Raw genomic sequence first — 21,208 nt, forward strand, 5'->3', positions numbered from 1 at the left:
TACCCGAATTAAAACCTGGGACCTTTGAATGAGAGACCAACACCTTAACCTCTTGGCCATGAGAGCCCCCTTGCAACACACAAATTATCAATATTATATTCGTAGTTCTGCCGTCATCAATACCCGTCAGTAAGACTGTTTCAATAGTGCTTTTGCATATCATGACATGACTTCGGCGTGTGAGTTCCGCATGTGTTGGGGGCCGTCCGTTGACGGGGTTAATTTAAGTTCATGCACACTGGTTGAAGCCTCTTTCGGGACTTATCGGGGGGGTAAAACACTTGGACTAGGAGAGCTTGACGTGATGAAAGATAAAACACACAGGCACACACACACGTACATGCGCGGTGCATAATATATATGGACACCGCTGGCTTGAATTTTTCAAGTCAGCTTGGCAGTGACCTTGGTGATTTGTCGTTGATCCTTATTTATTTTCACCAAATCCCAATTTTTTCCCCCACTGAGATCCTGACTTTAAGATTTCCTAGAGTGGCAGGTCTGATTTTCTTTGTGTATTACAGTCGGAATTGACCCTTTTCGTTTGTCAACTCTTGTTGTATTTTTGATTGGCCCAGCCACTGCCACCCTTCTTCCAATGTCCAAATGGACACAACTCTAATTCTAGTCAATATTACTCACATTATTTCTTGTTTTTACAATGAAACCGTAATTTAATAAAAAATCGTTTGGATTCAATACTATAAAACTAGGAGATAACTGACTTTTACCCTTTCAGTTTCTAAAACAAGGGTTTAAATACCCCTTAACTCTTGTCCTGCGTCTGTGCTGAGATGCGAATCTTATCAGCAACCGATTACGTCGGACGTTCCGGGCCGGCCACCGGGGTCACTCAGTGTGTACTGTTGGTGTACAGATGAATACTGTGGGAGTGTGTTAGTCGATGATGAAAATAACGCTCTATCTTTCATAGCTTTCTATTATAAAGTGTTACAAACACATGAATAACCCTCTCTCACAAGCTGATAAGACATTACGAGTAGTTACGCCCATTCGAATAATCTCTCTGGATGCTCTTGTTGTTATGAATGACCTGAGGTTTGAAAGGGGATAATATATGATATAGGTCAATTTCCGAATGTTTTGCACTCAAATTGTTCTTTGTACCTGCACAATGGTGTTCAAAACTATAAAACAAGCTTATTTTTTATCAGGTAATATCATTTCATACAAAATCAAGCTCATTTGAAAGATTTTGTATAGAAAAATGGAAGTCTTGTTTCCTGACTACCCTTTTGAGCTCCTCATGTCTAAGTGGGTCAATTTCTTCTATAAATTTCATTGGACGAACATCTAGAGCTACCAACTTGGCGTGTTTTGAATGAGACGTGTGCCTGGATTACGAACCAACGCAGACGGTTCGAGAAGAAGGCCACAAACGCACGCAAACTCAACCAGACTGAAGCACACACACTTGACCTGCGTGAATGGGGATCCGACTCGGGACCCGAATTTCACGTAAGATGATGTGCGCGTGCGCTGAGCCAGGGGCTACACTGATTCGGGACCAGCCCTATTTTCGGACAAAAACCCTTGCGTCAAGGGTTTTGGAGGGTTTATAAAAGATTATTTAGTGGTGTTGTAGTTAGGTTACAAAGCTGAAATTTGGCACACTTACAGATACAACCTTTCTGAACACAGTGCACTTGACGAAAATCCTCTATGTTGGATACTTTTTTTTCCACGATTTACCAAAAACACACCCTTTTTGAGAATTTCAAACAAAATTTTCAGCATCCCTGATACAACCCTGGCTAGGTTGTTACCTATATTTGCTGTAAAAAGACCCTTTAAAAGTAAAGATTGATAACTGTTATTGTGCAAGGCATGTGTATGCTTGGAATTCTGGTGAAAAAGAGACTACATTATGCATTGAAATCCACATGGTTAGCACAGACAGAGGTTGAGAGAAAATATGAGAGGCCTCGGGAAAACGCAAACAAAACATATACAAAAACATGCAGTTTGACTCATCAAAGGCTTGTGTATCCAATATATGTATGTACTCCAGTAATCCAGGGTCAGGGGGTTTAGTTACAGTACTCCTTCTTTGTGTGGAAGTCCTGAAAGCAGGGAACCACACCAGGGGTACTTTGTGGTATGGGCACCAGAACGAAGTTTTTTTCCGCTTCATTGTGGAGCCAGGTTACTTCGCCTTCTCATAACACACCTTGCAACTCCGGGTGGGACGTTTCTTCTTCTCAGTTGAAGGAATGTAGTCCGGGAAGCAACGTGAGTGGAGGTGGTCAAGCTGTGTGGGAGGTGGGTCCTCGGAATCACCTTCCTGCCAGCCCAAGAATTCCTCCGCCATGCCCTGTCCAAGCTTCTGGATGAACTTGGAGATTGGCAGAGGCTTCCCACCTGTTGATGTCTGTTTCCTGTTGTACTGGATGGATGCCTGCACCATCATGAGGGTAAACAGATGTCCAAACAGTTTTTTCCACAATTTCAAGGTGCGGCGATGGAAGGGCATATAGGCCATGAGTTGGTCGCTGCGGTCTACACCCCTCATGTTGAGAGTGTAGTCCTGGACCACCTGCGGTTTCTCCTTGGTCTGGGCCCTTGATCTGACTGTCACCCTTCTTGTGGGTCATGCACAGTTGTCAGAAGGTTGACAGACTTTTTATCTTGCCAACGGAGGGCCATCAGTTTGTCTTGCCATCGGTAGGCACTCTCTCCAGTTCTTAGATTCAGCGTTGCCAAATCCTTCGGCATACCCACACGGTTGGCTCTTACCGTCCAAACAATCATGGTGTCGCCTGTGATCATCTCATGGTACAAAGCTGGACAGGTGTAATAGTTGTCCGTGTACAAAATGTTCCCTTTGTTCGTTAGCAGCAACATCATTCGTCGGCACACATCCACGGGTTTGTTGCTGATGGTAGGGTCGGCGGCATAGATTTCAAAGGCACAGACGTACGCAGAGGCACTCTCCCACAGCATGTTTGATCCCCCACTTGTTGGGCTTGTCTTTCATGTACACCCTGAACCGCAGATTTCCCCTCCATGGGCAGATGGCTTCATCAACGACGAGTTTCTGTCAAGGGGTCCACGAGGTCTCGGAAGGTTGCAGAAAGGGGATTGATAATTGGTCGCAGCTTATGGAGAGGGTCGTGACCAGTTTCTCTGAGGGGCATGTACGTGGTGTTGTCGTTGAGATGCAAGAGGTCAAGAATGAATCGGTTCCTTGACATTATTTTGGGGGCGAACGATGTGGGGATAATTTCTGCCATACTCCAGTAGTCCTACAGACAGGGTTTCTTGACAAGTGACATATGCACCCAGATGGTGAAGAACCCCCACAACTCTTTCAGCAGTGTCACTGTGCTCCACTCTCAGGGGCAGCTGTCTTCGACCCAGCTCCGAAGCAGCATACCTGTTCGTCTCTGTCTTGATTACCCGTAGGATGTCTGCTGTGAAGAAAAGACGGAAAAAATCCAGAGGTGTCTCGACGTTATCTGGTATGTGCTTACCAGGCTGCCCAGTAAAGGGGACCCAAGGAGGAAACCAAAAACCCCAGGAGGAAACCCAGTGAGATCCTCAGTCCAGTCACCTGTAGGTGTAGGTGCAGGTGTAGGTGCAGGTGTAGGTGCAGGTGCAGGTGCCACATCACCAGACGGACTCATGCGTTTAGGTGGCGGTCCCGCAGACGTTGATGGTCCTGGGTCGGCATCATCACTGTCCTCATCAGGACCTGAAAGTAACATGAATGTTCGAAAAATTTAGATGACACAAAATAACAGAGCATCAATTTTAATTTTATAATGCTTGCCTGAGTTAGAAACAGAATCTAAAAATCTACATCTAGATGTAAATAAGAGCAATGATACAGGACCTTGGACTGACAAAATAAATCTTACTCTGGACCTGACTTGGTACTAGGGAATGACTTCAGTTCTAGATCTAGTAGAAAATAGCTTGGTAGTGATTCACAAGCACAAAGTAGCCTAGATCTAGATCTAAACTAGATTTTTAGATTTGTTCAAAAAACAAAATAAAATCTAATCTAGATCTAGATTGTTATCTTTGTCATGATGAAATGAGGTACAAGAAGTAAACAAAAAAAGTAGGCGTGGCAATGTTTACTTCTGGAAAGTGATAGATCTAAACTTGCTCCATCAAGAACAAAATTCTCTCCTCAGTCGGGATAGTCAGTCCCGAGATGCAGTGACAACTCCCTATTATCGCCAAGATGTAAATATTTCTCACCTGAATAAAAAAATTCCTCCTCAGAATCAGTTTCTTCAACATCGGAGTCGAGCGTCTCGAAGAACTCAATCACTTCAGTAGCCTTTTTTCGCTAGGGTTGAGACATGATTTGATGTCGATCAAAAAACAAACTTCAAAATCTCCCTCGTTCATTGAGAGTCACTCTTCTTTAGGTCACCGGAAGAAGGAATGGATTGAGTACCTGGATATTACAATAAACATGGATAATATATGGGATTGGACGATTTTGCTGATTTTTATTCTCATAACTCGTGATTGGTCCTCAGGCGACGGGAAGCCATCACGAGATAAATCGTGATTGGTCACCAGTGAGTTAAGACAGAAAACCAAAAGGTGAAGAAACCTCTTTAAAAGTTGGCCTGAATGAAAGGGGGAGCCCTGCGTGCCCTTTGATCTTTGTCTTTGTAGTCAGGATCACGTGGGTCCCAGAGCAGAGGCCTTGCTCAGACTAACTTGATTAAATCTTTCTTTGTAGCAAGTGGCTATTCTATGGTGTCGCGCCGGTCAATAGATCGGAAGCTATTCCCCGGCGTCATGCCGCCGGTCTATTACTAATGAATTACAATGTATTTGGCGGCGCAGATTTTGAGATACAATAACTAGGCCTAGTAAGTCTACCTTTCATTATATTTTATCTATGATAATTGTCTAGCGTAACTTTATTAATTTATTTAGGTCGTCCATTTGCTTATATTTTAAAATAATGATTCTGTTTCTTTAAACGAACAAAATTGATTTTTTGTCTAAAATCCTGTCTGGTCATATAGTATAGCTTGATGTTTAACTAATTTCTTGTTGTTGTAATTTTCGATATTTTGCGATTTCAGTGCTTTCTTGTCGTATGTCCTTTTTTTGGAAACGGTGAAAAGTGACTTCTTCTTTTAACCAGTGGTGAACACGTTTCTTCTAGCACCTATCATAATTCTAAATTGGAGGAATTGAGGCAGTTTGTGTCTGAAAACCTATCTGTATCAATGGAAGTGGCACAAAGTGGTGAAGTTATGGGAATTTTTTTCCAAGACAAACAGATGAGAGAGGTATTTGCAAATCTGAGTCGACAAATAATTTATTAGTAATAGACCGACAATGTGATGACAGAGAATAGCTTCCGATCTATTGACCGGCGCGACGCTGGAGAATAGCCACATACTTCTTTGTAATCGTCCATCCTGACGAGAAAATAAAAACGAAGTCACTATTTCTCAGAATGTTCGGGAAAATAAAGTTGAACTCTATTTCTCCTAACGGTTTCCGATATCGATGTTTTTTGGTTATTTGTGAGATTTAGGCGTCATCCTTTCATTCTGCCATTCTGCGAGGACTGGGAAGAAGCATTTTTTGCATCGAATTCAATTTCTAGAGCTGGAGATTTTTAAATGTCTGAATATTCAGAAACTTCAGTTGTGGTTGGGGCAATGTTCCCGGACTATACTTCATTTGAAAATACCTTCAAAAGGTACTGCGAGAAAACAAGTCTGCTCGACCTTGGCATTAACCTATTTTGCATTTAGTCACCCAGCAAAAAGTAAAATCCTTCAGGTAAAAAAAAAAAATCCCCCTGAGTTCCGCAATAAACCCGCATTTTTTTGCAATTTTCGCAATTTCTTGCAATTTTAGGCAAAAATACATCAACGCTTTAATTTTAACAGAATTTTAGATACGAAATGGTGCGAGCACAGAGCCGATAGGCCTACGTAAATCATGGTATCGGCCCAGCTCAAGCCTACTGAGCGTACTCGAAAAGCTTTAACCGGAAATTCAGGCCGGAATGCATCATGTACAACACGAACTGAGACATAGGCTAGGCCGAGAAGGTAGCCTTCTCTGGGCTAGGCCTTTATCTAATGTGTGTAAGCGTGCGCGTGTGATAAGAAAGTAGGTGTGTGCGTATGTGACTGTGAGGTCTACGTGAGTGTGTGTGCGTGTGAGTGCGCGCGCGTGAATATTGTTCGTACATGATGCATATGTCTACATACATGGAAACCTGGCACCTAGTAGTGTCAGTATCTACGTACACGGTAACCCACCGGAATGAAAATTAACCGATTATTATTTGTCCTGTGCTGTCACTTGTTGAAATTTAAAAAAGAAAGTTATACACGCGTCTTGTTGGGCTCGCCATCGTTACCGGTCAGTGAACCAGTGCTCTCGCATCACATTGTGAGTACCGGTTGGGGTCACCAAAGTTCATTCAAAGTCTGTGCGCTATGAAGTATAGGGCTCCGGAATGGGAGAATTATTGATTAAAAAAAAAAAAGTACAGTCAGGGGAGGGCTGGAGTTGAAGGCAACACCGGATGACAAAAACTGAACTTGGAATTCTTAACTGCCCGGTTACCGTGTACGTGACAATGAGACTACGTGCCCGGTTGCTGGTTACCGTGTACGTAGACACTGAGGCTAGGTGTCCGCGTACCGTGCAAGTAAACACCCCATTATGTAAAACGTCTTAAGCTGTGTTCACACGGGAGTGGGTACTATAGAAATGATCTAGATCTACATAAGTACATGTATTTCTATTGTTTATAAATGGGGAAAAAAATTTGCTGTATTTTATGATTTGACGTAGTGTTAAAACAATACCATGCCGGTTTTAAAACAGAAAATATCTGAAATAGATCTAAATACAGCTTACCGGTGTATCGAAGGTTTCAAGAGAAAAATAGAACAGGATCTGATTTGATTGGAGCATAAGCTTATTTTGTATTTAGAGGTTGTTTCGAAAATCTCTCGTCAATTTTTTTGTTTTTTTATAGACTAAACCTCCTACACTTCTAGATTTGTGCATGAACCAAGTACCCGATATGTACTACATTTGGTCAAATTTTATGCCTTCATTTAAAAGTTATTTCGAAAACCGAGGGTTCCGTTATTTTGTGTCACGCGTTATCATATTATATTTGGTCGATAACTTTATTGTTAACGTACTCGTGTGTTGTAACTAGCAAATGTTGTTAATAACATTTGATTAATTTGTATTGTTTGTCATGATTTTTTAAAAGGCTGAGCTGCTTTTATGCTACTGGTACTCAAAATTGTCATGTTTTTAAACTAAAAATGTTAAGCCCGTATTAATGCGCCTGGGATGGGAAAGTTGCACTTTTTTGCAATTTTTAGGCGGTTTACCTTGCAATTTTTTGCAATTTTTCTATTTCAAAAATGCAATTTTCCGCGGGGCCAGACTATTCAAGAGACAGGGTGAGTACTTTTTGAGACTCATGTGAAGACGTCTAGACAGTTGTGGGATGAAATTTACAAGCAAACAGTGAAATGTTGGGGCAGGATGGTGGAGTTGTCTCAAAAAGCAATTTTCAGGCTAGATTACTGTCAGTGATTTATTTTAGTGATCCTGTGTATGCAGCCAAACAGCAGAGGGCCCAAATAGAGAAACTTTTTTCGACTTGATCGAGATTTTAAAATAAGATTTCTTTGTTAATTGCTGGCCTGCAGAAGTACCACGTTGTGGGCATAGGTAAACAGTAAACTAATATGAGTATACTTTTTTAAAATGTGGACTGGCGAAAGTGAACAAGCTGTAGTCTCAATTATCGTTCAATAACTCAACAGTAGCTGGCTACTCACCCATATGAAATGGTGCAATGTCATTTTTAAATTTAGCAGACACTGGTGATGTCATTCTTGACACTACTAACCTTCCCTGCTACAGTGGAATCCTGTTATAAGGAGAGGGAGGGGACTGGTGCGAAATGTCCCTTTTAGCAGGATTCTCGTTATAAGAGATCCATTAATGAATTCAATGGAAATAATAAAGTAGGCCTAGTCTATGAGTTTGGTGTTCTGTTTATTTCTTTTTGTTATCTCCCTTGATGATGATTTTGTTTCAACTTGACCTCTTGGTCATACTTGATCAAAAATCAAATTCTGGTTTCTTTCTCTAGCGCTAGCAATGTTGACAGCTCGACGTTAGCGATTAGAAAGAAAGGGCTGTAGGCTAAGTCGCCCGCTGTGTTGTCCCCTCCACACCACACCACACCCTGTTTTGCGTTCCGTCTGCTTGCGCATGTCACACATTCGCTCTATCCATCGAATCACTGTGACCTCTCCATCCCTGCATCGGAGAAGTGAGAGGCATGGTAGGCCTAGATAATCTAGACTAGGCTGGCCTATCTCGCGATGCGTTCTGCTTGTCTGCGCATGCCACACCCTCCCCACTCATTCGCTCCGGCCTTCTTTGTTGACACATGTGGGCACTCCCATTCTTTGTTTTGCTAGTTCACCAACAAGTTTCTCAAGTTACAAGGTTTTACATATATAATTGGCCTTTGCGCTGCGCACTGCAGCAGCAATATTCTGCTATAAGCGACTTGCGTGTTTGTCTGATTGCGCTATAGCAGTATTTTATTTACAAAGATATAAAGAAGGGGAAATACAGGGTTTTAGAATAGTGTCTTTATAACAGACTTCTCGTTATTTCAGTACTCGTTATAAGTGCACTCCACTGTATTGGGGTTTTTTTTTTCTGTTTTTATAACTTGTTGTTTATTTGATTTTTTTTTTTTTCAATTTTCCTCAGAAATTCAGACATGGTGGGAAATTCCAGCAATCACACATTTCTGCTCACTGTTCAAGGCTGTGTTTGGATTGTGTGACTTCGACATTGAGGTTAGTGAAGACAATATTTTTACTATGACTTGCTTTTAAGTATTTAATGAAAAAGGTATTCATGCTAGACTAGCTTTGTGATTTTAATTAGCAATTTTTCTTTATTAAGGAAATCTTGAAAGCTGTTAATTTTTTTCACTTGGTTCAGTCCAGATTTATAATTCGAGAGTGAAAGAAATTTCTTTCTGCATTATGAACTGTTTATGTTACAACAAAGATTGTGATGTCTTTCATCATAATTTCAGAATCTTTTTAAGCAAGTTTAGATCTTTTCTTCAACTGAGCAAAAAGGTATTTTCTTCAAAATCCTTATCTTTGAAGCTTCAATATGTGTCTAAATACCAAAGGAGCATGCAGCATTGATTATTCCTTCACATGCACTTGATGAGATTGCAGCAAAATCACATTTATTGGGACAGGTTACCTCATGATTTTGGAAGTGTTTTTTTTTCTCAAGATACAACTTTTGTTTATCAGAATTTTATATGACTACCTCTTTGTTGTCAGGATTTAGAGGAAGCTGTTTTGACATCACCATCCCTTGGGGGCAGCACTCTCGTTCTTGACATCATCTGTCAACTGCTGAATGGCTGTTACGCCCGTGATGATATCAAGTGAGTATTTTGTAGGATCAGAGTGGCAGGACGTCCTCTAGTTTATTATGGCTATGGTATGCTTAGCTTGTAATTTATGTTTGATTCGCGGATGTTTGCATTTTTAATTGAAAATTATTTCCAAATTCGTGATTTTAGATGAAATTGTAATTTATTTACAAAAAAGTTATTCTATGAAACTATGAAAGTGGAATCTTGAGAGGCCTAATTCTTTCTTACTTTCTGTTTTTAAGCACAATCTGAATGTAAAACCAGCAATTACTGAAGTTAATAATTGCAACAGTGGGAATATTTTTTTATCTCTGTTGCGGTAGGACTTGCCCAAAGAAAAAGAAAATGGATGAAAACCCTTATTATGGTCATAATTGGGTTTAGAAGTTTTGAGAACAATATGAAGTGGATTGAAAGAGCTAATGTGTGGGGTCCAGCTGTGACAGTGACTAAAATGTGCCTTTCAAAGCATTAGCTTTTTTTCTCAATTACTAGATGCTATAGCAGTTTCTTGTAAATGCAGAATTACTTAATGTATTAATTATGTATTTGTTTAGCAACTTTTGTGAAAGTTTCTCCCATTCTTATTTCTGCATAGGTACTTCAACTATGACCTGTTCCTGAAAGACATCTTCAAGCAAAGGTGGCAGTTTGAGTTGGGCCGCTCAAATCCAGTTGCAGACAAGGCATTCTTGGAGTTGTCTGTCAGAGAAAGAGTAGAAGTCCTTCATGCTCTTTGTGACTTCAGATTGGATGCAGATGACGTTGCAGAAGTGCTTAAGGTACATTAATTGGCTGAGCTTTTGCGGTGGTAGACTGTAGTTGCTGTGAAGGACTGCATTTTATGTTCTTAGACTTAGATAATTTCAAATACTGCTGATTTGGTCAACTTGGACCAGGAAATACCAGTTGAAGGGAAGATGCAGCATTAATTTGTGATTCCAGAAAAGACAAAAAAGGATTCCTAGAACCATAAGCAAAAAGCTTCAGCTATAGAAAATGATCCTTTGATATGGAAAACGTTTGGGAAGAAATGGTAATCAAATTCTGTTCAGTGCTATCAAGTTTTTATTGAAATTATCTGTATCACCTGTATTACCTGTCCTGGGCAACAATGTCTTTGCACACTGGACAGGTCCATAAGTGCTCAGTTCTCCCCAGCACCAAAGCCCACAAGGTATCCATACTGATTGTTCCGGTGGCTGTCTATTGCGTCTTTCCTTTCCAGATAATCGTTCCTTTCTTCCTTTTCCCCTTTCTATCCCCATTTCACGCTTCCTAATGATTGCGTGGTGTTCTGCTGTCCCCCCTGTTTTCCTCATCCCGCAACTTTTCCTCCAGGGTCTTCAACACTTCTCCTTTGTCAAATTTCACCTCACCATCAACCACGGCACTGCTTGCCAGCCTATCAAACTCCTCATTGCCCTTCATTCCAGAGTGCCCAGGACAGAATATCCATATAATGACTCTAAGTGATGAGTGTTGTATTGGGTTCGTCTGAGGTCCGAAGACAGTAGTGTAATTAGCAAATAATTTGTCCTTTCGAACTTTTATTGAAATTATCATGATAGTTCATAGAAGTGCTTTTATTTTTTGTCATGGAGACATTTCTAGGAACAGTAGCATGTAATAAATGATGCATATCAAGACATGTTGATTCCTAAGTAACAACATTAAACAACTGAGACGTCTTTTCCTTGTTCAGGGACTCAGTGGAGAAAGCCTGCGAGTGGAACCTCTTGGGACGGATGCCAAAGGCTCCAAATACTGGTATTTTCATGGCACCCGACTGTACAGGGAGGCACAGCAGGAGGATGAAGTGAAACCAGAGTGAGTTAATGTGGTGGTTATGTAAATGAGTGGTATGTAATACAAGGATTGTTTGGATTGTAAGGTGAAAATGCCAGATTTAAACAATTTTATTTTGATGGAAATTAAAACTTTCACATGAGATGCTTGCATTGTAGAGCTACTTTTCTATGTAGTCTCCTTCAAAATTGATGCACTTTCAGAGAGATACGAAAGAACGTAAAGCCCCTCTTGAAGAATTCCTTGTCAGGATTTTGCAACTAAGTTTTCACATCGTGGATTGTCTTTGTCTCAGTCAAAATGTTTGCCAATATTTTGCAAAAATGCTAGCTAGGTAATCATATTTTGAATTGCAGTTCGTGGGGGCTTAAATTAAAGGCAATGTTATGCACTTTGATACGCCTATTGTCAAGGATAAACGCATCAATCTGCTTCGTGTTGTTTTGTAATATTGAAGTTTGTAGCTGTCCTAGCGCGGTTTGTTTGAATGCCCTTCTCTGAACAATTTACACCAATGGGATACCTGTTTTTATATTTGTCACATCATTGCCACATATGGGCACTAAATCAGAGTGAATTTCAGAAAGCAAACAACAACTTGGAACTTGAATCTTTGACAATTTTTTGCCTGTAACTACTATGTTTGTTGTGTTGTTACAATAAGATGCATTTGTTTATGGTGCCACAAATAAATTACATTAAAAAAAAATTGATACCAGATCATGGGTAAAAGTTTGCCGGCTGTGGCCAATAATTCCAGCATGCAATGGCAAACATACATAATTCAGTGCTTCCACTCTTCCGTATTTTTACGGAAATCAGTACTTTCTTCCTGTTCCGTACTTGTTCCTCCATCATTATCAACTCCCTCTGTAAAAAGCTGCGACAGCGTAGGACTACCAGGGCTTGAATTAGGTGTTCAGGAGGGCAGTCAAAAATTGAATCGGTGGGGCCTAAAAATCAGAGGGCACCGAGGCAATTTTCTAGGGCACCAAGGCAAAAATTATAGGTGATCATTTTGTTGATTAAAGTTGGTAATACTGGATCGTGCATCACAACGTTTATATAAATAACAATACAATTTATTCTTGCTCTCAACAAAAGTATAGAGTTATCGGAAAATTGGTAAAATCATGAATGAAAACTAAGTAAATCACTAGATGATCAGAATTTTGAAAATATGTTGGCACACACAATATAGAAAAAGACTGGCTTACTGTTTGTCCCTTTTGGGAAAACACAAGTGATTTTAAAAAGTATCACCAGAGAAGATGATTTCAGGGAATAGTGCTGTATTATCAGGACGTCTATTTGTGAGACACATCTCTTGCCACTTGGCAATGCAGGGTTCTGGGTTGAATTCTTTGATCTCAGGACCATTGGGACATATAAGCATGATCTTTTCAGGCATATGTCTGGAAAGCAAATGCCTTCAGTCACCAAGGATGTGCCTCTTCAAAGAAAACAGGGATTATATGAGCCAAATGAGACAGATTTGGGAAATTTCCTTGCTTTTTTCAAGACTGAACTTGTCTTGTTCTCACTCAGAAGTAATTTTAAGCCCTGACTTTCGGAGAGAAACATGAGCCACTCTTTCTTTATTTTCAGTGTTTAGCATCCTCAGTGTTGAAGCACAGTCTCATAATGAGCTATCAAGTCATCCATCTGTGTCTCACCATATTCTTTCAACTCACCCATTTAAATTTTGTCAGTTTCAGGCACATTTGTCCTGTCAAATATCCCTGCACTCTTCAAAACTATATCTTCTGATGTGCCAGAAAATCTTTCTTCCAAGCACAGCTCCAGCTTATCCAATACATCTTTCATGTTTGTAATCATCACACTTGCACTTTCTCTCACATCTGCAGTCTTCTTTTTCATCCAGATCTTTTTTCAGATACTGCTGAGGTTTGGTTAATGTGAGTGTGTTTGCACTTGCCATGACAAAATGGACACAATGGTCAAGCTGAGCAGTGTCTGACTGAAGCTTTGATGAGATTTCAGACAAGTCTAACGGGATATCTTCATACCCCCCCCCCCTCTCTCTCTCTCTCTCTCTTCCTCGAGTATATCTTAAAAATTATAAATAATCAATAATGCCCCCCCCCCCTCCCCCCCCCATTCCGGAGTCCCATACTTCGCGGCGTTCAGACTTTGAATGAACTTTGATGACCCCAACAACCGGTGCTCACACGATGCGGTATCTTGTGACTAAGGTTCACTGACCTGCCACGGCGGCGAACCCGACAAGACGCTTGTTTTAACTTTCTTTTCTTTCTTTTTTTTCCAAAAGTGACAGCACAGGACAAATATTGATTTATTTTCATGATGGTACATTAAAAAACAACAAAAAACAAGGGCACGGCAAAAATTGCCGCGGTTAACCCTTTGATTTTCAGGGCATTACAGCAAATTGCAATGGCACCAAGGCAAATTGCAGCGGTGCCGCGGTCTATTTCAAGCCCTGGACTACCGAAATTCCGTAGCAAAAGATCCGTACTCGCCTTCATATCGTCTAGCACTAGTATAAGTTACAGATATTTACGGTAATTCTCTTGGCAATAAGTAAATGTAATAGAAACCTGCCAGATTGCGTATTTCCTGCAATCGGCCATTATTCCACTATGCCCCATGCATTCATTGCGGGTTGGTCAGCAGTACATTTTCACCTGTACATTGATCAAAATCTGGCGAACTTTTTCTGCCAATTTCCACCTTTCTATCATTCACTCATTCCGTCTGTCTATCTTCGGATTGTTGCCGTGGCTGGAAAATCTGCGCATTAATCAAGCAAATTGACTTGTGATCTTAGACAGAAAATTACTGTCAGAAAGAAACTTTTTAAAACAAATTTGTGTAGATCTAGAGAAATGATCAATATGAAGATTAGACACGAGAACACGATAAGGGCAGCGATGAAAGAAATTTATGCTAAAACCAGCCTAAAACGACTAAAATCAAGTATAATTCAAAGTGGTGTTCCAAGGTTGTGACATGTGACATTCAGACATGAAATTTAAGGAAAATTAGGGTATATGCCGGGTAACTATATTGTGAAGGTACATATTTATTCATTATTCTCAGGTTTGCCTTCTATCAATGGTGCGATGACAAATTAATTTAATTACAGTAGCAATGGAAGGGGGACCTGCTTTTAAACATTGCCATCAATGGAAATATATTCTGTAGATATTGATGAAGAATTCAAACAAGACGAAATGTTGGTGAAAAAATAAATGTTTTGGTTTGTTGGCAATCTAGCTCTTCAAACATGCTCTCAAATGCCATTTTCAACCCTCTAAAAGCACTGAACCCCCACCAGGACGCTCTCCCTGGGCCCTGCTGGGAACCCTGGAAGAATTTTCCGTACTTCTCAGCTTCAGCTTGTGGAAGCACTGATAATTATAAACACACGCGCACGCACGCACGCACGCACGCACGCACACACACACACACACACACACACACACACACACACACACACACAAGGTGGTGTGTGTAAAGTTCCTTTAAGATTTTTAAAATATTGATCAATCTCAAGGTTTGTACCTTTTCACCTTGCTTTCCAAACACTCTTCCTTGTTTCAATTTGATATATTCTTTGCTCTGTTTTGAGGCAGTCAGCTTTGCTGTTGTCAACAATTATGTGTGTGTGAGTTAAACATTAAAATTAATAAAATAATTGTCTGTCCTGTTTAATCGACATCCAATAAATTTTTAAATTTAAAAATAAGAAATTCAAGACAAGTTGTTTTAGTGGACATAAGTTCCTACGATGATTGTCAAGTGAGAAATTTACAGTAGTATTGATTTTCCTCTTTGCTTTTTGCTTATTCGCTTTGTGATGAGTATATATATATATATATATATATATATATATTGTGTATATATATATATTGTGTGTATATATATTGTGTGTATGTATATATATATATATGTGTGTGTGTATATATATATATATATATACAAATATGGTGGCCGGGGAAGAAGACAATGAAGGCATGGGTTTGAGAGTTTGATCTTTTTCAGGAAAAAGAGAGGAAGGCCTCCAAAAAAAGGACAAGAAGAGGAAAAAGACAAAGACCTGGAGAATGGAGAAGAGAAGACTGGCACTGTGCGGAGGAACCCCAGTCTCAGCGCTAAACCCCAAATGGTTGATGAAGGGGATGCAGAGGAAGAGGATGGAGATCTGATAGAGGATGTTGCCAACCAGCCGGAAGCGAATGATGATGTCACTGCTGATATGGAAAAGGAGGAGGGGGAGGAGGAAGAGGACGATGCAGATGAAGAATTGCAGTGAGTTTATTACCTTTAATTTTGTATCTAGTTTTGTATTGTTGGGAGGGGGGGGGGAAGACATGCACGCTCACACACACACACACACAACACAACACATAAAGTCCTTACCTGATCTTTTCTTTGTGTCATCAATACAAAACTGATCGAAGGAAATTCAAAACTATACCTATCAAATTATAGTAGTTCAAAAGATGGCAATGACAAAACCTTGACACTCTTGTTTTTGGAAAGTTTCATTAACTGTCTTTCTCAGAGAACTGAGCCTTGTTCTAACTAACTACTCAGGTGTGTTTTACTGAGATAACTCCCAAGATCATGTATAGCAAGATAGTTCACTCCTCCCTTTGAGCTAATTAAAAAAGTGTCCTCATAATTTGGTGGGGCCCTCTTTGAAAGAGCTCCCGACTTTGTGAACAGAGTTACCCTACTTGTGTGGGGAAAAAAAAGTGAAACTAACAAACTGTGCTATTCCTATTCTTCTTAGTTTTAGTAAGGTTTTTATGGCGCTTGCAACTGCATAAAGTCATATGAACGTGCAGGGGTGGATGTCAACAGAGAAGTCCAAATGAGGAGTCAGGCTTTCTCTGCTCACCTTTCTAGCCTCAACAGCACAAAGTCTGCTTCGACTATCAAGGCACCCTGGATTGATAAGTCAGTGCATTTACAATGCTACTGTACATACGAACATGTTAATATCCCCCCTTTGGGAATGTCCTAAAGACACTTCAGTCAGTGGCATTGCCAGGGGAGGGGGGTCCTATTCTTCTGGAGAAACGAAAGAGAGCTTCAAAACGAAGATTGCAGCGCCATCTGAAGCATTGCGCGGACTTCCGCGGACACTATTTTGACTGAGTGAACAATCTTGTTTATGTACGATCTTTGGATAACTTTATGCATGTTAGGACAGTAGTTTGTTATGTTTTTTGTTTAGAAAAAAAAAATTCCTTTTGGTAATACATTATTATCATCTTTAAAGTGATTTTGCCTCCGGAATGCTTTTCAAAATATTCACTGAAGACATTTCCAGTAACAAAAACTTACATCTATTTTTGCTTACTTGTATGCCTGTATTTTCCAGACATTGGCACTAGAAGAGTTTGGAAACCGGAATGCAGGACAAAGCAATACTCTGATACCAAATATGGATTGCTTCATCTATATTTGAAATGAGCTGTTGTCTTTTTCTTCTGCACCCCCCGTGGCATGCACCCCCGGGGGCAGTGCCACTGACTGTAGTGTGTTTAGGCCATTCCTAAAGGGGGGACATTTCTCGTTCAAGCACAGTAGAATTGTAAATTGGCTGATTCATCATGTCACGCTCATAACTGTGCCTGATCTGCAACAGGGAACTGCTGCTTTTTCTTTCCTTATCCTTACTATTGTAATTTTCCTCCACTTCTTTTGAATGTTTGTCACACTCTTGTGAACTGCTATTTCCGGGATGCCTTGATATTCGAAGCAGACTTTGTGCTGTTGAAGCTGGAGAGGTGAGCAGAGTAAGTCTTATTCCCTGTAAGGACTTCTCTGTTGACACCCACCCCTTGGCGCTCATATGACCTTATGCAGGTGCGAGCGCCGCAAAACCCTCTAATATAAAAAAAACCTTTTCTTCTGCAGAGCCATAATGTATGATGGCAGTGATGATGAGATGGATGATGATGCTGATGATGCAGATTTTGAATGTGAACTCAAGGGGAGAAAGAAGACATCATCAAAGAAAAGGAAAGCGTCTTCCAAAAAACCTGCTGCAAAGGAAACTCCAGAGGTCGAAGCTGATACCACAATGAGGTAAAGGGACAATTTATTCTGATTATGTACAGATGTGTTTTTGTCGAGTCATTGATAGATCTACAAAAAGCCAGAGCAAACGCTTAAAAAGAACAAGCTTCCTCCATACGGCCAGACACTCCAGCTCTGGACTCGAAGTCTCTCTTGAAGAATCTCCAACCCCATTAGACCCGTGTCAAGTCCACCCCCTTCAGACTAATCACCCCCCTCAAATTCGAGAGAACCTAGAAAAGCTTGGCACCAAATCTGAAGTCCCTCCTCCAATACTCAAGTCACTGACACTCGACTACCTGGACAGAAACTTCCCGAGCAACTGGTGGAATCGAGTTTACACAGATGGATCAGCAACTGATGCAGTCAGAAACGGCGGTGGAGGTATCTACATAGAGTGGATAGATGGGTCAACAGAAAGCCATTCCATCCCCAGAGGATCTCTATCTTCCAATTACAAAGCAGAAACATCAGCACTCAAAACAGCAGCCACCATTCTCTTGAATCACCAAAAATCTAAAGCCAACACCGTCTTCCTCACAGATGCCAAATGTGTCCTGCAAGCTCTCCAAAAGCCACAAACAGCTCAAGTACGACAACTCCTTTCACTCCTATGTGATCTAAACTCCCAAGCCAACACAACTCTGCAGTGGATACCAGGTCACTGTGGCATTCATGGAAATGAAAAAGCAGACGACTTGGCCGAAGAAGGAACCAAAATGACCCAGATTGAAGATGGCAAGGATCTCTCAGAGTCAAAAACACTAATAAAATCTGCCTTAAGAAACAGATGGAAAAGATCCCTCCCTAGACTCAACAGACATGACCCCTATTACATACTAAATAGAGCAGACCAGGTCACAATCTTTAGACTCCGTTGTGGCCACAACAGACTCAAACACCATATGCACACCAAATTAAAAGTGGGAGAGTCAGCGATCTGTGAATGTGGACACGACCGAGAGGATGCCAACCATATCCTTCAACACTGCCCGCGCTACGTCACCCCCCGTACACAGACATAGCAGAATGTGGCTCCCTTTGAGAGAAAGCTGTATGGCAGTCTCTCAGAGTTGAAGCGAACTGCGCAGTTTGTGTGCGACATCGGACTGACTGTCTAGCTGCTGTCATCGAGAACGAGGAAGAAGGAAGAAGAAAAAGAAAGTCGAGTCATTTCAAGAAATGTTTATGTCACTATAAATCATGGCTTTGTAGATTGTGACTTTTTATGTAGTTTTGTAGGAAAAGCCTTCCTTTACTTTCTAGGTGACAGAATTTGATTTTCTTTGTTTTCCAGGTGTAGTAAGATGTTATATCAACACTTCTGGTCAGTGGCATTTAGTGCCTTCACTGCTACTTTAGCTTTGTATTTGAAGAGGGGGGAGAGGAAAGGAATATGGATATAATTGTTACAGGTGGGGGTGGATAATAACTATACATCAATTTTTTGGTAGTTTTCAGCCCTTTGGGTTTTGATTGTGCACAATCTAGCTTGCACATTACAACATTGAGAGGAAGCAAAAATCTTTTCATTTTGCATGAATTTCGCTATGTTTTTTAAATACAAAGAATATATATACATACAAAAGAATGTGTGACCTGAAAATCTGTTTGCTGTGTAAGTGCTAGACTGTATTTTTTCCTTTTTTTGTGTGTGTCTTGTGCCCTTGGCTGACGTAGTGAACCAGTTGAGTTGCTGACTGAAGACAAGAGTACAAAGAAAAGGAGGACAAACTACTATCGTGGTGGACGACGTTCAAGATCTCACAGCCGAGGGAGAGGGGCCAAGTCTCGCAGTGTTTCCAAAGATACCCCAACACCAGAACAAGCAGAGCAGAAACAGTGAGTGACAACAAGAAAAAAAAAGTTTCCTTTGTTATATGGCCTTGTGTCAGGGTACTGTGTACACATAGTTGCCAAGTTTTTATTCCTGGGGGAGAGCAAATCTGCGCTTATCACTACATGGCATTGGACAGTACAATGCTTCCACTCTTCCGTATTTTTACGGAAATCCGTACTTTCTGCCATTTCTGTACTTGTTCCTCCATCATTATCAACTCCCTCCGTAAAAAGCTGCGACAGCGTAGGACTACCAAAATTCCGTAGCAAAAGATTCGTACTCACCTTCGTATCATCTAGTTTTAGTACTGTATAAGTTACGGATATTTATGGTAATTTTCTCGGCAATAAGTTAATGGTATAGAAACCTGCCAGATTGCGCATTTCCTGCAATCGGCTATTACATTGTATTCCGCTAGGCCCCATGCATTCATTGCGGGTTGGTCAGCAGTACATTTTTACCTGTGGATTGACCAAAATCTGGCGAACTTTTTGTGCCAATTTCCTCCTTTCTATCATTCACTCATTTCGTCTGTCTATCTTCGGATTGTTGCCGCCCCTGGAAAATCTGCTCGTTGATCAAGTAAATTTACTTGTGAGCTGAGACAGAAAATTACTGTCAGTAAGAAACTTTTTTACAAATTTGTCTAGATCTAGAGAAATGATCAATACGAAGATTCTACGGCACGGGAACGCGATAAGGGCAGCGATGAAAGAAATTTATGCTAAAACCAGCCTAAAACGACTAAAATCAAGAATAATTCGAAGTGGTGTTCCGAGGTTGTGACATGCGACATTCAGACGTGAAATTTAAGGAAAATTAGCAGGTTTGCCTTCTATCAATGGTGCGATGACAAATTAATTGAATTATAGTAGCAATGGAAGGGGAACTTGCTTTTAAACATTGCTATCAATGGAAATATATTATGTAGATCATGGTGAAGAAATCAAACAAGACAAAATGTTGGTGAAAAAATAAATGTTATGGTTTGTAGGCAATCATTTCAAACAGGCTCCCAAATACCATTTTCCTGCCCTCTAAAAGCACTCAATTTCAATTTCTTCGGGAGCTTCCACCAGGACGCTGTCCCTGGGCCCTGCTCGGACCCCCGGCAGAATTTTCCTTACTTTTCAGCTTCGGCTGGTGGAAGCAGTGACAGAAGGATGAGAGCCCAGCTGTTGCTGGATCGATAGCAACAACATTCCTGGAGGAGACTGAAATATTCTATTCATTTATGTTGTTAGAGTATGAAGTATTATTTATGTTCTGTTCTTTTATATATGTGAGGCAGCGAGGTGAAATCAGCTTTTGTCAAAATACAGAAATCGGAGAAACAGGCATTTTTCCGAAAGTTTGGAAATTTTAATAGAATTTATTATTTTTTGGCTGAACCTCATTTATGTCCATGTAAAATCACATTTCCATGTGAATTTTACTGAAAAACATTGGTTAAAGGCACAAAACATGTCATTTTTCTGTTTTCAAGGACTCTTTAGCTTTTGGAGTTGCCAAACTTTGGCAGCCATTTTCTCGCTAATCTCACCACTGAAACCAGGCGACCTCACTTCCTTCTGTCGCAAATATCTATTCAAGATAAATAGGTAAAGTCGAACCTGCCCTGACAGCCGCCTCTATAAGACGGCCACCTGTACAAACGGCCACTTTCCATTTCCCCCTTTCGTTTTTTCTATATAATTTAACTGTGTAAAACGGGCATCTGTCCAATGCGGCTGCGGCCACTATATTTCAACTCACAACCCCTATCACACAAAGCAATAACACCTGTCTTAGATGGCCACCTTAATGACTCCATTACGCTTTGTCATAAATCAAGCATTGGCCCCTGGCGTTGTGGGCGAGCCGTCATAATCTAAAAACGTGTCGTTGTTAGGTAGTCCCTCCAACTGATCATGTTGTGTAGGCCCCTCTCGCTGTTGACCAATAGATAACAAAATTAATTTTCAGCTGCTGGGGAGGGAAGCATGTGATCCCTCGACTCGTAA

At 40.6% G+C, this 21,208-nt stretch overlaps 1 protein-coding gene across 1 annotated transcript in view; it reads left to right on the forward strand.

Moving 5' to 3' along the window:
- Nucleotides 1–21,208, forward strand: part of LOC101852537 (titin) — a 60,727-nt gene that overhangs the window by 11,906 nt on the left and 27,613 nt on the right. Inside the window, exons 2-8 of the mRNA XM_035968534.1 lie at nucleotides 8,785–8,873; nucleotides 9,381–9,487; nucleotides 10,077–10,260; nucleotides 11,184–11,308; nucleotides 15,317–15,583; nucleotides 17,204–17,374; nucleotides 19,046–19,207. Of these exons, the coding sequence (XP_035824427.1) occupies nucleotides 8,785–8,873; nucleotides 9,381–9,487; nucleotides 10,077–10,260; nucleotides 11,184–11,308; nucleotides 15,317–15,583; nucleotides 17,204–17,374; nucleotides 19,046–19,207 (1,105 nt within the window). The remainder of the gene's footprint in view (nucleotides 1–8,784; nucleotides 8,874–9,380; nucleotides 9,488–10,076; nucleotides 10,261–11,183; nucleotides 11,309–15,316; nucleotides 15,584–17,203; nucleotides 17,375–19,045; nucleotides 19,208–21,208) is intronic.

The sequence above is a fragment of the Aplysia californica genome, unplaced genomic scaffold (assembly GCF_000002075.1).
Source record: "Aplysia californica isolate F4 #8 unplaced genomic scaffold, AplCal3.0 scaffold00066, whole genome shotgun sequence".
Classification (NCBI taxonomy): domain Eukaryota; kingdom Metazoa; phylum Mollusca; class Gastropoda; order Aplysiida; family Aplysiidae; genus Aplysia; species Aplysia californica.